Raw genomic sequence first — 17,781 nt, 5'->3', positions numbered from 1 at the left:
GGTCTCATTTATGTTGGATCTGGCCCTCGTAACAAATGAGTTCGACACCCCTGCCCTACAGGGCCATTGTAAGTTGGCTGCAACTTGATGGCAGGGTTTTTTTTCCTCCAAAAGAGGGAACTAGGCGGATCTTTTCCACAAATCATTAACTATCACCTACTACAGCCCTGTTACTAACAAGGATTTTCCAGGTTCATTGCTGGTACATGCAAGAATCAGTTTCAGTGCTGGGGAGGGATGGTAGCTCAGTGGTAGAGCATCTGCTTGGGAAGCAGAAGGTCCCAGGTTCAATCCCCGGCATCTCCAACTAAAAAGGGTCCAGGCAAATAGGTGTGAAAAACCTCAGCTTGAGACCCTGAAGAGCCGCTGCCAGTCTGAGTAGACAATACCAACTTTGATGGACCGAGGGCCTGATTCAGTATAAGGCAGCTTCATATGTTCAATACCTTGTGCGTATCTAGATGCGGCTGCTGTTACTTGCTTTCTGACAGTCTGGAGATCTCTGAACATGGCCAGTTTTGCAGGGCACTAGAAGAGCATCCATTTATCCTAAAAGCTTCTGCAGGAAGGAAAACGGCAGTTTTTATGTCACAGTATGACACAAAAGTAGTAGCACTAACATGCTTCATATGATGGGAGGTTATAATGAGATTCTGGGGGGGAATTTCAAGGGTGTTGGCTTTAAATGCATATGCGGTCTTTTTTCTTTTGTCCATATTGCTAGTATTTGCTTTTCCATACTGCAAACTGGCAAATGTTAATTGATCCATCTCATAATGATCTGCATGCCACAATGATGACAGTTTGGTTTCTCCCTTTGCTCTTGAAGCTGAGATCCCTCCTGAAAAGCAGTTCTCTTACTAAAGCCTTCCTGTTGCAAAATAATTGTTAGCAAGGGGAAGGGGGGAGGTGGGAAGGGTTGGGTTTTAGTGGCTGCAGATCATTTGCTAGCGTGGTGATCCTGGGAAGCTCCTCCCCCCACCAGGTGAATCTAAAAAGCATTCAACATGCCCAGCTGAGGGAAGAAGCAAAATCTGGCATGGAAGCGTCTGGGGATATAAAGACAGATGATGGGGTGATGATGTTGCACTTGCACATGATTGCTGCGCACACTTATCTATATTGCTCGCTTGATGAATCGGGCATGTGTTTAAAGGGAGGTTTTTTTGCAGCAGAGAGCATTGAAAACACATGTCTAATAGGTGCATTCATTTTAATAGGCTCTTTCATTGAGCTGGTCTGATTAATTAGTGCATGTCACCATCTGGTACTTACTGAGACTATTCATTTTTAGAATGCTGAAATTGCAGGGAATCGTGCGCGCCAATTAAGTTCCTTTTAACTGGATTATGTTGGTATAAAGTGCTAGTGTAGGAGGTCTTCATTGTGATTCATCCAGCGCACACGTAGAAGGGGACCTGCCAGCCTAGAATTTTAGAACAAAGAATTAGCGCCTGAAATGCTTGTAGGGAGAAGACAACTGCATGCATTTCTTTCACAAGGCAGCCTGTGTAAGCGCCAGAGCAAGGAACAGAAGACATTTCTTGTAAACAGGTGGATATTTGAAGCTCCTGATGCTCATACCGGGTATAGTACAGATGTTCTCCTTCCTAGCTTTTCTCTTGATGCTTTTTGCTATCTTAAGGAAGAAGCATTTCCCTTTTCCTCAAGATTAACTACGCCACATCCCATCCCTATCCCAATTCCGGGGCTTCCTCTCCCTTTTGAAATTTCCTTCGCATCTTCCCAGATATCTCTGCAGAGTTGAATCCAGGGTCCTGTAATCGGATGTAAAAATATTTCATCTGAAGTTTGCAACAGCTCTGCGCTTGTCTTGCCAATACAGTATTAAGCGCTGAATTTAACGGACCAAATTCCAACTGATATAAAAAAAAATGCTGTGGTATACAAAACACAACATGTTGCCTTGAGTCTCATCTGAGAAAAGTCATCTGTACATATTTCGATGGTGTTTTATATATTCCTACTCTTGGTAGAGGGTCATGCGTTGCTTTCACACCTATAGCCTTCTAGCAATGTGGATATGCCACAATCAGAAAGAAACACTCAGAACTGATAGTCCCATCTCCTTTGCGGACTTCTCTTGGGGTTTCCAGCTCTGGGTTGGGAAACACCTGGAGATTGCAGGGGGTGGAGCTTGAGGAGGGCGGGATTTGGAAAAAGCTTTAATGGGGTATAATGCCATAGAGTCCACCTCCCAGAGCAGCCCTGGAGGTTGGCAACCTGTTGTCTCGATAATTTTAACATTAAGTATTTCTTTGCTTAGATGCATATCGTTCAAGGCCCCTTACAGGAAGCGTTCAGTCCCTTAGAGTGTGTCTGATCCTCCCTCCTCTCTTGGTTCAGCCCGTAGTACCCAGACAGTGGTGAGCAACAGTATCCCAGGATGAATAAGAGAGGTTTAAATAAAACTATTTCTGGCTTCTTGAAGCCTTGATGGGAGGCAGCATTCTCATTAGCAGGGAACAGTTATGATGACAAACAAGTCTGTTATGTCACATTTAGGAGCTGTAGCAAGCGCTTCCTGGTCAACCCAGGGAAGCTGCAGAAGGCGACCAGCTCTTTGTCGTTTTTCAGTTGACTGTTTAAATTAAATGGGTTCTTAGAAAACCATATGGAACTCCAAACAATACTTTTTAAAGATCAGTGGAAAATCTAACTACCTATCAGCCGATGTAGCCCTGACCTAGATAACACAGATCTCGGAAGCTAAGCGGGGTCGGCCCTGGTTAGTGTTTGGATAAGAGGCTGTGAAGGAATACCAAGGTCACGACCCAGAGGTAAGGTAGGCAGTAGCAAATGACCTCTGAACGTCGCTTGCCTCGAAAGCCCTGTGGGATTGCCATAGGACAGCTCTGACAAAAAACCAGCAGCCGAAGTCGAAGTGCTAGTCCCTGCCCTTTCTACGGTATTATTTTAAGTATTTCAGGAATCAGTTTCTTAAATCTAACTTTTAAAATAGCATGTGGGAATACCAAGCTAGTGTATCTTCACAGCATTTCAATGCAGAGTCATTTTATGCAACGTTATCACTTCTTGTTATAAAAACTACTTTTAACAAGCCTTGTAGAAGCAGCTTTGCCACTGCATTAGGAGGAGGAAGACCGTTACACCAAAGGGCAGAAGACCTAGATTCGAGTCTCGATAGCACCTTAGAGGTTTTGGGGAGACGAGCTTCTAATAGTCAGAAGTCTCCCTGGTCAGATGGGGAGCTATCAAATTGCAGAGCCAGCTTCTTGGGTGCATTGGCTCCTGTGATGTGATGCTGGAGCGCCACCTGGTGTTTACTGGGTAGGCTGCCTGCCTTTTGTGGGGATCAGCAATCACACAGATTGACGGATAAGTGCAAATGCCCCATTTCGTTGCCAGTATTCCCTGCTTGCCTCTGCGTGGCCAAGGACAACCGCAATCGCATGCTGGGGCGGGAAAAATCTGTTGCTCCATTTAGAGAAAATGTATTTGATAACATAATATACTGGTCAGTCTACCGTGAATATGTGCATATTTCAGTAATAGCCACACGCAATAAAGCAGCCACTAAATCAACATCAGAACAGCATTTTTGACCGAATGGGTTTCTTTATACATTGTGTTTCTCTGCTCAAATGTATATCCAAACTAATTAGGTACAAATGCTTGCAATTCAGAGCGACATAGTCCCCAGTACCTTTAACCATGTAATTGCAAACCACTAAATAAGAGGTTTGCAACAGTTGGATTTTGGTAAAAAAAAATAAATCCTGACACTACATGGGAGATCCCTCATAAACATGCTTTGTGCATAGCCGCCACCATGTAGCTGAATTTTAAACAGCCACCTATGCTGTTTATGTGAAAACAGAGTGAAACAGGCTACTTACCTCAAGCAGCACTGCAGTGCTCCCAGCATAATTTGTAAGACGTGGTTTGGACCACGCTAACTAGAAGTGAGGTTCAAATAGCTCTGTAACGTGAGACTGTCTTCCAGATCAAGTTATTTGAAAGCATCAATCTCATAACTGTTTGTTCCTGGTAGGAAAATAACAAACAAAAAACCATTTTGAAATCTCCTTAACCGACAGCTGCTAATTATGTTGAACGGCAGGAGCAGGATTTCCATTCGCATTTGCATTCCGGTTCCAAATGAGAACATTTGGAGAAACACAATTCCTTCACAAGCCTGTTCTCTTTGTAAGGTTATGCATTCCATGATTATGCACAGTTTTTAAAATTATTATTTTTATAGGCTTCTTCCTGTGTATCATAGGCATTTTGGTAATACCCGGCCCCAGAGACGTCCATCTGGCCTCGACGAGGACCAGGGCCTTTTCAGCCCTGGCCCCTGCCTGGTGGAATGAGCTCCCCCCAGAGATTCGGGGGCCTGCGGGATCTGCTCCAGTTCTGCTGGGCCTGTAAAACAGAGCTCTTTCACCAGACTTTCAGCTGAGGCAGTGGACATCACCTGTTACCATCCTTGCCCCTTCATTCCATCCCAGTGCTATAAGATCTGCTGGACCTGGGCAATAGGCCATGTCTGTGAGGCAGAACCTGCCATTTTAGTCTCTGTTGTGACTCTGTAGTTTTAGATTTTATGTATTTTAAATTGGTCTTTTATTGTTTTTATTGTTGATTGTTTTTTATGATGTAACCCGCCCTGAGCCTGTCCTACGGGAAGGGCGGGCTAAAAATCCAATAAAATAAAATAAATAAATTTTAGGTCATGCCCTGCTAAAGTCAAGTAGATTCACCCTGCTCATTATTTGGAAGGAGATGGCCAAGAAACAGCGGGATCGTGACACGGGCATGCAGTGGCAAACCACCTCTGAAGGACTCTTGCCTTTTATTTTATTTTATCAGATTTATATCCCACCCTCCCCTAACGGGCTCAGGGAGGCTTGAAAACTCCATGGGGTTGTCATAAGTCGGCTGTGACTTGATGGGGGGGGGGGGGGGGGAACCCATGCAAAGATCCTAATGTTCCTGGTACACTATGTGGATAGGAACAATCGATCAGTCAATAATTTATTACAGTCATGGACCAGCAGAATAAAACATACATTATAGGAACAAACTTCTCTGAGTAGAAAAACATCCAAATATTGGCTTGTAATTGATTTGTTGGTTTTTATTCTTCTCTGTTTCACTTCCGCTCTTTTCTCAATCTCTCTCTCCTTTTTTTTTTTTTTTTAGGATGGCCAGAATTTGATTATGTAGCCAAGAGAAATACACAAAGTGGAAAGGAATGAGTAATTGTCTTACCATGCACTGAACAAATCTGAGCATCAGGTGCTAAGCCCTGGGGAAGATGTCTGCTTGCAATGCCTTCACTGAACACGTCTGGAAACCTGGTGAATGTAAAAACTGCTTCAAGCCAAAAAGCTTGCACCAATTGCCTCCAGCCTCTGAGAAACCTCCAGTTCCGAATACGAATGTGAAAACCAATGCAAACAGCCAGCGGCCTAAGAACGCGGGAAGTTTCCGTCCCCCTGTGGCCAAAAAACCAACAATTGCTGTAAAACCCACCATGATGATGCTAGACGGACAGGGCGTATGCGGTGAGGTCGTCTTGCAAGATCTCTGTGAGAACAAGTCAGCTGTCGTAGGGTGGAACCAAAACAGGACAGTCCTGAACAAAAAACCACTGAATAATAACAACGAGGAAGAGATTGATGTTTATAGCCAAGTTCATAGACCTTACGGGAACAGCGATGGCGTAGGTAAGGCTCCAAATAACAGTAATGGACTGACGGAAGTCTTGAAGGAGATTGCAGGCTTGGATACCACCTCTCATCTAACAGGAAGTGAAATGAGTTCAAGGGAAGCATTCTTGGGAAGAATTAACAATTGTTATAAGAAGTCACTTGAGAGAAAGATCCCTCCAAGTTGCATGATGGGCGGAATGAAGGACTCCCATAATAAGCACGTTGTTCTGAGCGGAAGCACTGATGTAATAAGTAACGAAGGTGGCCGTTTCTGTTACCCAGAATTCTCCAGCGGGGATGAGAGTGAGGATGACATGTTCTTTGGCCACATGCAAGAAGACCACGAAAGTTGGGACGAAAGCGATGAGGAGCTGCTGGCGATGGAGATCCGCATGAGGGGACAGCCACGCTTTGCCAATTTTAGAGCTAACACTCTGTCTCCTGTTCGGTTCTGTGTTGACAAAAAATGGAACACGGTGCCTTTAAGGAACAAGTCTCTCCAGAGGTTTTGTGCTGTGGACTATGACGACAGCTATGATGAAATATTGAACGGTTACGGAGAAGACCCTGAGATCCTTTATGGGCCAGAAAGCATGCAAAGCATGGTATCCTCCAATTCTACATCTCCTGATTCTTCTTTGACCGAAGAGTCTCATTCTGGGACAACCAGCAGTTCTTCTCAAAGGCTCTGCAATGGCGGACTGTCTCCCAGTACCCCTAAAGATATCAAATTGATCGAGGAAGGACATGAAACCTTTGGGGACAGTCAGCAGGTAAAAGCGACAACTAAAAGCCCTCAAAATGCTAACAAGGCTTTGGAGACTCACAAGGCCGTTCTTGCCCTTAGACTAGAAGAAAAAGATGGTAAGATCGCTGTCCAGAGCGATAAGCAAGAATGCAAAAGTCCTTCAGATAGGCCAGGTCAAACAACAGTTTCAAACGTACTCCCTGTTGAAGAGCAAGCCAAACCTTACAGAGTAGTCAACATGGAACAACCAGTGTGTAAGCCATACACTATAGTGGATGTGTCAGCAGCCATGACCCAAGAATGTCTAGAGAATCAGACGAGAAACCTAGATCCAAAAATTACTCAGACTCACCCAAATCCATCAGATACCACAAGTGTGAACGTTACATCCCAGTCAGGGTCATCCGGCCAAGTAAATGCCAATCTTAAGAAATCTAGCGCAGTCCGATACCAGGAAGTTTGGACTTCCAGTACCAGCCTACGTCAAAAGATACCTAAAGTGGAACTAATTGCTAATACTTCAGGAACTTCTGTGCCTCCAAGGAAGAACATCCACAAATCTGCTCCTACCTCACCTACATCAACAAATATTTCTACAAAAACAATTCCCGTAAAGTCTCCTAACCTGTCTGAAATAAAATTCAATAGTTACAACAACGCTGGCATGCCTCCCTTCCCAATTATTATCCACGATGAGCCAACATACGCTAGGAGCTCCAAGAACGCCATCAAAGTTCCTATTGTAATAAATCCAAATGCGTATGATAACTTGGCCATCTATAAAAGTTTCCTAGGGACTAGCGGAGAGCTCTCTGTCAAAGATAAAACAACCAGTGTAATAAGCCACACCTATGAAGAGATAGAAACCGAAAACAAAGCGTCTGAAACAGTAGCCAGCAAATCTGAACTTTCCCAAGCCAAAGGGATCACCAATAGCGCTGACAGACTAGGTTCCGTGGCGCAGAAGGTTCAAGAGTTCAACAGCTGTCTTGGCAAAGGTCAGAGTTCACCAAAAAGTTCTGGCCACAGCTCCCCGACAAAAATACAGAGGAACATTCAAGAGCCTACGGCCAAAGCAGAAGAAGCACAGGAGATATTGGGAGGCAGCCAGGAAAATGCCTGTACTGTGCTATCGCAGATAGTGGCTTCTATCCAGCCTCCACTTTCACCCCCAGAAGTACCTCAAGCCACACCCAAGTCTTGCAGCGTAGAAGAGCTGTATTCATTGCCCCCTGATGCTGATGCAGGTAAAACCATCCCAGTGCGACCCAAATCTCTCTTTACGGCACAATCCTGCCCTGATACTGAGGTAGTCAAATCCCCAGAAACATCACAGAAGGAAACCTTGTTAAAGTCACCGGCTGCATTGTCCCCAAAGTCACTGGTGGTTTCCCCAAATACCACAAGTCCCCAAAGTGAGCAGACTCCCCCATTCCCTCCTCCACGTTCTACATCATCGCCTTACCACGCTAGCAAAGTGTTGCAGAGGCATTTCAGTAACTGGACCAAACCCACGAGCCCCACTAGATCCACAGAGGCTGAGTCAGTGTTGCATTCAGAAGGCAGGCGCACAGTCGACGCAAAGCCCAAGCGGTGGATATCCTTTAAGAGCTTCTTCCGCCGTAGGAAGACTGAAGATGAGGAAGAGAGAGAGAGAGAGAAGGGGAAACTGGTGGGCCTTGATGGAACCGTGATCCACATGCTCCCGCCACCTCCCGTTCAACGCCACAATTGGTTCAGTGAGTCCAAAACCGATTCCAGTGAGAAACCATCCATCGTTTTCATGTTCAAATGTGAACAAGCAAAGCTGGAGGCAAGATCTGACCAAAACAAGACCGAGGTGAAGTCTGCAGTTGATGAAGCTGAAACAAAAGACAGGAGGGAAAGTGAGCGGTCTCCCGAGATCTCAGAAGAAAACCTGAAGAGTCATTCTTCTGCATCTCAGCTACCCAAGGAAATTCTCAGGTAAAACATTAAACATAATTTTCTTAATTTGGCCAGCTATCATTTCTTCTGCTTTGCTCTCCCTCCAAAACCAAGGGTTTAAATACTGTTGAATGTGCACAAGAATATTGTCAATTTAGGGAACAGCATTTTCACTAATGCAAACTCCAGAAAGTTCTCCAGGGCATGATAGAGCTACCTAAAAATGTATTGACTTTCTACCTAGCCGTTATTCTGCTTCTTCTGTGCAGCAGAGAACAATATACAGAGAGTCTCCTCATAGAACTGAAGCATAATGCTACTCGCTGTCAGCACGCTGTCCTTGCGCTGCTAAATCCAGTGCAACATACCGGGCTAGTTATGACAAGTTAAGGTGGCTAGCCAGATCTTGGAAGCTCAGCAGGATCAACCCTGGTTAGTCCTTGGATGGGAGACCACCAAGGAAGTCGAAGGTTGCTATGCAGAGGCAGGCAATGACAAACCACCTCTGAACATCTATTCCCTTGAAGACCTTACAGGGTTGCCATAAGCTACCTTGACGACACTTTGCACTTTGTCCTTCCACATCTTACCCTGGAGCACGCAGTCATCTCTTCCTTCATTGGCCTTCAGTGCCCAGGGGAGCAACATGCGGATGAATCTGTCACAAACAAACTTCTTGCCCGTGATTGACAGGCACGGATCTGGCTTCTTGGTGTGCTTAGGTTCTTCATTTTTTAGAATCTTTGTTTTGGGGGAGGAAGCCCTTTCCAGTTCAGCCACATGTGGGCCTCCCTATATCACAGTTGCTTAGAGTTTGATCCAGGGTTTCCACAACTCATAAGCTTTCCGTTGTGATCCACACGTGAAGGGAAGAGGCAGCAAGTGAACATGGCAACAACCTGTGTTCACAGCCCACAAAAAGGTTTAGGCCAGTCTGAGACGTCTGAGTGTAGGCATAGTAAGGGGCAGGGAAAGGACTGCACTGTGGTCTAATCTGGGAGAATCAGGTTTGTTTCCCCGCTCCTCCACCCGCACCTGCTGATGTGACCTTGGGTCAGCCACAAGTTCTCTCAAAGCTGTTCCGCTCAAGAGCAGTTCTGGGAGAGCTCTCTCAGCCCCACCTACCTCACAGGGTGTCTGTTGTGGGTAGGGGAAGGGGAAAGAGATTGTAAGCTGCTTTGAGACACCTTTGGGTAGTAAAGGGTGGGGTATAAATCCAATCTCTTTTCTTCTTGTTCTTCTACCTATTTGTACTGTCTTTGATATACTTTCATTCCACTGAGTATTTTTATTTCATTCTATTCATTAAGGCATGGGGAAAAAGGAAGCCCATGTAATAAGCTTAAGGACTTTTCAGTACTGGTAGGAGTTAATTAGTTGAGAAATAACCCTGCCAACATTTATTTTTATTTGCGACACATCAAAATCGTGTTAGACTTCTTATTTTAGCCAACCAGCACACTGAACATATGAACATATGAAGCTGCCTTATACTGAATCAGACCCTGGGTCCATCAAAGTCAGTATTGTCTACACAGACTGGCAGTGGCTCTCCAGGGTCTCAAGCTGAGGTTTTTCACACCTATTTGCCTGGACCTTTTTTGGAGATGCCGGGGATTGAACCTGGGACCTTTTGCTTACCAAACAGATGCTCTTACCACTGAGCTACCGTCCCTCCCCTCAATCCACAAACATTCATTCTACAAATTGCTGAGCACTAAAGAAGCTTAACAGCCTTCGTCCAAAATACTTGTGAGGAAACTTGAAGCTGTGAAGGTAACAATCGAGGAACATGACATTTGTTTGAGGAATGCCAAGCTCTGTAATGCTTGCTGTGAAATCAGACTGATGACCTAGAAAATAAAACAGGATTATGAAATGTCAGGTTGACAGGAGACTTGAAGACATATCCACAGAAGAAACAGATTTTGTCGGGGGGGGGGGGGGAGTTACTTTGTTTGTTTGTTTAACCTTACAGTGGATTAAGAAAGGTGGTGGCAACTGATAAAACTGTGCTAGGGCAATTCATAGTTACGGCATCTCTGCAGAGATAGTTTCATCGTGCCTGTCCCACCAGCAGAATCTCTGCAGGATTAGGGAACAAACATCTCCAGCTGAAGATCTTTGGCAATGAAAAGTGGGCCTCTCAAGTGTTCTAGCTATCGTGGAGTAGTGGGTCAGTTTGGGCATTATAGTATACAGCAGGGGTGGCCAAACTGCAGTTTGGGAGCCACATGTAGCTCTTTCGCACATATTATGTTTCTCTCGAAGCCCCCACCGCCCCATCTGCCAGTTTGGTGAAGGTATTTGTCTCTTGAGATAACTCCTCCGAACCAGCCAGCAGCTTGGAAAGTGCCTTTAAAGTTAAAGTTGCTCTCTTCCCACCTCTCCTCCCTTTCCCAACTATTTTCCTTCCTTCCTTTCTTGTCTCGCAGCTCTCAAACATCTGACATTTATTACATTAAGCAAGTTGGCCACCCCTGGTATACAGGATTGGATGACTTGCAGACAACAGGTTGATTGGCAAATGACAGCTGGTCTGTGAAACCAGGACTCCTCCTATGGTATCCTGCCTCTTTAGGCTTCCTGGCTCAGAATCCCCTTGATGTTGAACCCTTGAAGAGCCACTGGCAAAATAAAGGATCTCTTTTTGGGGTGGGGGGAGAGATGGCCCAAAGCAGGAGAGGACAAAGTTATGGGTTGTTTCTCTGAAGTCCTGGAGTGACTGACAGCTCACTGTTAACACACCTTTACTTAGAAATTAGTGCTGGTAAACTTCATAGATAGTCTTCAGAGCCTATGAGCTTCCCCTACCTCTTCGTTTTCTAGCAATCCCTCTCCTGTCCATGCTGGAACATCGGGTCAGGAGGAAAACGTTTCCCAAGCATCAGCAGCATCATTAAACTAGATATGTCATCCACTGGACTGTGTGGCTCTATTAAGATTTGAGTTCCTCTCTCTAAAATTTAAATCCCCCGCTTAATAGCTACATAATGCTGCCACCCCCCTCCAGGTGGCACCTGGAGATCTCCCACTATTACAGTTGATCTCCAGATGACCATGATCAGTTCCCCTGGAGAAAACAGCTGCCGCTTCGGAGAGCAGACTCCATGGCATCATAACACTGCTGAAAAGTCCATCTCCAAACTCCACCCCCAGGCATTTCCCAACCCAGAGGTGGCAGGCCTGTACATCACCCTTGTTCTCACCACTTTTTAGGGTGCTCGTCAGTGTTCAAATTTACAGCAGTGTCTGGCTAAGGATAGCAGGTTCTAGTCTCAAGAACTCTTTTTACATGGATATATGAGGCTTGCCCGAAATGCCTCCCTTCCGTTTGTCAGAGATACGCAAGAGTTGTGCCCTTCGCCACACATTTTGTGAAGGCAGTCAGCTTTGAGGGCTGAGCCATTCCTCGGGTTTTTCCAGTTGACGGGTCATCTTGCTGGAGCAGTAAATTCCTTTGCATTCCTCTACGATGAGGCAGGCTGCTTCACTGGAGGATTCCACCCACTGGCCGAGCACAAGCTGCTTTTCACCCTGGCCGGATTTTGTGGTTTTGTCAATACCTGTCTTTCCACAAGTTCTTCTAAACCCTGAGACATACACAGCCTTCCAGGTCTCTCATTCATTGAGAGCGGAGATGAATTTCACTCAGATGAAAACAACACTAGTAGTTTAAGGTTTGGAAGATCCATTCTCTATACATATATATAGTGTTGTCAGGTCCCCCCTGGCCACTGGCGGGGGATGGGAGGGTAAGGTTGCCAGACCCAGTCTGGGGAACTCCTGGAGATTTAGGGATGGAGGCTGGGGACAGCAGGGACCTCGGTGGGGTACAGGATTCACCCTCCAAAGCATCAATTTTCTCCAGGAGAACTTACCTCTAGTCTGGAGATGAGCTGTAATTCCAGGAGGTCCTCAGGTCCCACAGAGCATTTTTTTCCTGGAGCTACAGTTGAGTTTAATACCTTGGTGAGCTTCAGGAAAATTGTTCATCACTCATATAAGAACATAAGAGAACCTATGTTGGATTAGGCAAATGGCCCATCCAGTCCAACACTTTTTGTCACACAGTAGCCAAAAAAAACAAGTGCCATCAGGAGGTCCATCAGTGGGGCCAGGACACTAGAAGCCCTCCCACTGTGCCCCCCCTAAGCACCAAGAATACAGAGCATCACTGCCTCAGACAGAGGGTTCCTATGATAAGCTGTGGCTAATAGCCACTGATGGACCTCTGCTCCATATGCTTATCCAATCCCCTCTTGAAGCTGTCCATGCTTGTAGCCACTGCCACCTCCTGTGGCAGTGAATTCCATGTGTTCATCACCCTTTGGGTGAAGAAGGACTTCCTTTTATCCATTCTAACCCAACTGCTCAGCAATTTCATTGAATGTCCACAAGTTCTTGTATTGTGAGAAAGGGAGGGGGGGGGGTCTCAAGTATGATACCGCTAGGATCGATCCTGGACCTAATACTTTTTCAACATTTTAATCCATGACTTAGATGGAAGGGTGAAGAGAAATCAATTAAACAGATAATGCAGAACTAGGAGGGATTGCATAGAGGACAAACAGAATTCCAAATGACCTTGCTAAATTGGAAGCCTGACAAAAATGATACTCAGCAAAGACAAATAACACTGTGTCTTTCTCTGAGAGGTGGGTGGGTTGTGGAGTTTGAAAACTGTGCAGAGGAAGCAGTAATGAGACGGACAGTAAACAATGCAATAATATTGAATTATACAAGCAGAACACAGTGCAATAAAAACAGTGTAAGACGCAACAACATAAACAATACAAAAACTGAATTACAGAAATTGGAGAGTAATGCGGTGAGAGCAAGATAACACGTATGAGAAACAGGGCTGCAAACAACTTTACAAAATGGTTCTCCTGAAAAATTCCATTTTATTACAGCCCCGGTCACTTCACAGAGCTCTGCATTTAGGTCAAAAGCCTAAAGTACACAAGTATAGAATGAGGGGATACCTAGCTAGATATCGGATGTATGAAATAGCAGGATTGCAGTTGATCGTGTGCTGAACGCAAGTGTGATGAGGCTGCAAAAAGGGGGCAATCAGGTGGTCCATTGTTGGAACCATAGTGTCTGCATCATGAGAAGAAACATCTCCACTCTGCATTAATGAGAGTCCTCTCATCTCTCTCCAGTTCTGGGGGGCCACACTTCTTAAAAGACGTAAACACTTTGGAATGGGTTCAGAGGAGGTCAACACAGTTGGCTGAGAGTGTGGAAAATGCCTTCAAGCAAAATTTGAAGGAACTAGGTGTCTACCCTATTGAAGAGAAGAGACATGAACGCACTCTTCAAATACATGGTCTATCACAGGGAAGAGGGCAAAGAGCTGTGCTGGGGTTATGGCCAGTTTGAATGGGTTTGGTAGATTTTAATTGAATATTGGGAGTAACAGTAAATGTAGATTGCCAATTACCCAGGGGTTTCCCACCCTCCAGGGGTCTTCAAGCAAAAGTTTGACAGCTTTGGATTTCATACATGAAGCAGGGGACTGGATTCAGTGGCTTCAAAAGCCCCTTCCAACCTTCAAACTCTGGCCCTTTTCACATTGCTGATCTAAACTGGATGTTATTTTTTGTTGGCCGGTTTCAGGAGTGAAAATGATGAGCATCTAGTTTGCCCAGCTTTCTCTTCTTTCACCCGCATCAGAGTATTCCATTGCCAGCTCAAGAACATAATCCATGTCCAGTCCAACACTCTTGTCACATAGTGGCCAAAACCCAGGTGCCATCAGGAGATTCACCAGCGGGACCAGAACTCCAGAAGCCCTCCCACTGTTGCTTCCTAAGCACCCAAGAATACAAAGCATAAAACATAAGAGAAGCTATGCTGGATCAAGCCGTTGTCCCATCTTGTCCAACGCTCTGTGTCACAAAGTTGCCAAAACCCAGGTGCCATCAGGCGATCCATCAGCTGAGCCAGAACTCCAGAAGACCTCCCACTGTTGTCCCCTAAGCAACAGTGTCTTGTCAGATTATTTTGGATTGGGTGTGTATGTGTGATTTGGTCAGTTGAGGAATAGATGTTTGCTTATTCTGTATAGCGATAGTGTTCATTTCATAGAATCATAGGCTCATAGAGTTGGAAGAGACCTCCAGGGTGATCTAGTTCAACCCCCCACATAATGCAGGAGGTTCACAACTACCTCTCACCCTCAGTGACCCCTGTCTCATGCCGAAAAGATGGCAACCCCCCCCTCCAAGATCCTTGACCAAACTGGCCTGAAGAAATTGCTTCCTGACCTCAAAGTGGCAATCAGCATTTCCCTGGGCATGTAAGAAAAGGCTACAAGAATTAAGCATTGATGCAACCCTTCCTGCCCTCTCATGATCTGCTTAAGTTCACAGAATCAGCATTGCTGTCAGATAGCCATCTGTTTAAAAACCTCCAAGGAAGGAGAGCCCTCCACCTCCTAAGGAAGCCTATCCCACTGAGGAACCGCTCTGTCAGGAAGTTCTTCCTAATGTTTAGCTGGAAACTCTTGATTTGATTTCAACCCATTGTTTCTGGTCTCACCTTCTCAGGCAACAAAAAATAACTCTGCACCATCCTCTATATGACAGCTCTTTAAGTACTTGAAGATGGTGATCCTTTCACCTCTCAGTCGTCATCTCTCCAGACTAAACACACCAAGCTCCTTCAGCCTTTCCTCATAGGACTTGGTCTCCAGACTCCTCACCACCTTCATGGCTCTTCTCTGGATGTGTTCTAGCTTGTTTATATCCTCTGGTGTTTGATGTTGCCTATATCCTTTGATGATTTGATGTTATTCTTTATAAAGGGTCACTTCTGATACTTCAGAAGAGTAGAGATGGATCCTTTGCAGTCAGTCCTCTGATCTCTTACCCCTCTTCTCATGTCCCCTTAGGCCTGAGCATGCCACCAGCCCTACTAACAGGCATCCCCTCTCCCTGCCCTCGGAGCTCCCCCTGTCCTTTTAACTGGCCAATGGCCATCCCCCTTTTAACTGTCCGCTTAATACCTTTCTCAATTACTGTTACTTCCCAATGTAACATCCTGGGCTGTTTTTCCTCTGCCAGTCCCTTCTTTCCTCTCATCTCCAGACAACTTCCTTAGCAACTGTTTTTAATGTTTGGTCAAACCTTACAAGCTTCATTCAGCCACCGCTAACCTTAAAATGCTGGTCCAAAAACAAAAGAGGGGGGGGGGAGGGAAATCCAATTTATACACCAGCTGTGGCTAATACGTTTTGAACCTTCCTAAAGCTGTAGGAAGGCTGAGACCCGAATAAAATGTAAAGACTTCTCAGATAAACATCACCCTAATAAATGATGTGTTATGTTGAGAGTGACTTACATGAAAGGGTGAGCCAGCACTATATACTTCTACTCGTGTTATTGATAGTTGGCCTTTCTCACTTGCACTCACAGCCGATTACACAGAGTGAGTCGATAACAGTCAACAGGATGGGACATTCAGTGAACAATGCAATAGGAATTAGGGCTATAGAACTAGCCAGAAGTCTAAAAACAGAACTGAAGCAAAGCATAGCCATTCACATGACACGTTAAATGATGCAAAAATTACCTAGTAAGGATCCTAATTTTGGCATGCTATTCGGTATAGACAACGGTTCCTAGTAATTTATCCACACAACTTTGTGAAACGTTTAGTGGAGTTGCAACTCTGTTGCCTGCATAGAAAAGCTCTTTTGTGCCATTCTTGCCTCTTAGCCTTAATAGTCGCCACTGTGGGCACCCAGCTAGGGTGAAAATAAGCATCCTAGTTTGGGAGTCCATGGACATTGGAGGTCTCCAATTATTTTCCAACACAGTTCTGGCAACCCTATGCTCAGGGCAGCATAAAATACCAGACCCAGGGCTTTTTTTTTTAGCAGGAACACAGTTCTGGCTGGCTTGGCATCAAGGGGTGTGGCCTAATATGCAAATGAGTTCCTGCTGGGCTTTTTCTATAAAAAAGCCCTGATCAGACCCATTTAGTTTCTCCTCCTCTGACTTCCTTTATGCTCACCCCAACCCCGTGGGCAGGTTTGACTGACAAGTGTAGCAACTTGATCCAGCTTGTTTCTTTTAAACATTTTATTGCTGCGTTTCCACCCAATCAGGTTCCCCAAGGCGACAAACTTTTAAAACATTGGAACAATTAGAAACACATTTAAATGTATAAAATAAGTCAACAAAAGCACATAAACAAACAATGCAAGAGCCTGAGGAAATAAACTGCCGAAATTAGATACAGTTTACAATCATACATTTTTAATGTGTGAAAATCATGGCGTCTCTGTGACCTTAATAATGTCACCATTTGGCCACAACAGAATAAAATGTGAACCAATTAACACCTGGTTTGTCTTACTACATCAACACTTTTTTTAATGCATATGGATATGTATGTATGTATTTATGGCCACTGAAGAAGGCCTGCAGAGCCAAAACGCATTTGGTCTTGTTCATTGCGGTCTTGTTCGTACATCATTAAATTTGGGATATTCATATGTATTATATATTGAACACTGAGAACTACTCGGTCCAGAGGCTAAATTCAAGGACTGAGTTTTAAATTTGTATTGCAAGTACACTGTATGAAACTCACGAATACAGGGAGACAGACCTCCCTGGGGAAGGAATTCTTGAGTCTTGGTGCCACAGCCAAGAAGGTCACCATCCATCTAGCCTCAGATGATAGCCAGACCTTAGGAAAGATTGTGGCGAGCATAAAGTGAGCGGAGTGGGAATTTGAAACCCCAGTCTTCCTGCTCAAACTCGGTTCCGCCACACTGCCATTTCACTTTAGCACAGCCTGAGATGTAGAACCATTTGGGCCAGCAGCGAGTAACCCCTTCCACTTTGACAAGTTTTATCACAGGTGTGTTCATTATTGGAACTCCCACATAGTTTTGTCTGCTTATTTTTGAACCGATCATTGTCATCCAGAGCCATGACTTATAACTCTTCATAGGGAGTGACGTGGAAGCTAAGAAAATAGACAAGACTATTGTAAGCTGTCTGGTGCCTCATTTGCCCTCTTCCCGCATGTATTTGTGTAGCCAAACCTCTGCTTTACTCAGACAGCTTTACCGGTTTGCAGAGCTGAGCCAAAGCCCTCTGATAAGCTCATGGACTCTGAATCGTTTCCCTGTGTCTAGCCTACATTGTTAAAGTGAGGAGAAACTTCAAAACAGGCTTACTGTGTTCTGAAACTTCCCGGCACGGTCACTGCTATATGGAATATGTTTGCTAACCCCTAGTCAAAGCGCCGATTCTTGTTTCCCTTCTGTAGTTTCTTTCATCAGATACGGGAGAATCCAGCCTTCTGTTGTGCAATAACGGAGCTGAGTCATGTCTGGGTGTCTTATGATAGCTTGCTCAGAACCGATCCCCCTTTTTTTTC

At 45.0% G+C, this 17,781-nt stretch overlaps 1 protein-coding gene across 1 annotated transcript in view; it reads left to right on the top strand.

Moving 5' to 3' along the window:
* Nucleotides 1–17,781, top strand: part of PEAK1 (pseudopodium enriched atypical kinase 1) — a 111,733-nt gene that overhangs the window by 71,440 nt on the left and 22,512 nt on the right. The window contains exon 4 of the mRNA XM_060260375.1: nt 5,191–8,415. Within this exon, the coding sequence (XP_060116358.1) occupies nt 5,306–8,415 (3,110 nt within the window). The 5' untranslated portion in view covers nt 5,191–5,305. The remainder of the gene's footprint in view (nt 1–5,190; nt 8,416–17,781) is intronic.

Source organism: Heteronotia binoei, chromosome 19, assembly GCF_032191835.1.
Source record: "Heteronotia binoei isolate CCM8104 ecotype False Entrance Well chromosome 19, APGP_CSIRO_Hbin_v1, whole genome shotgun sequence".
In the NCBI taxonomy this organism is placed as follows: Eukaryota; Metazoa; Chordata; class Lepidosauria; order Squamata; family Gekkonidae; genus Heteronotia; species Heteronotia binoei.
The sequence above is the reverse complement of the archived record's forward strand: the minus strand, read 5'-3'. Positions and strand labels throughout refer to the sequence as shown.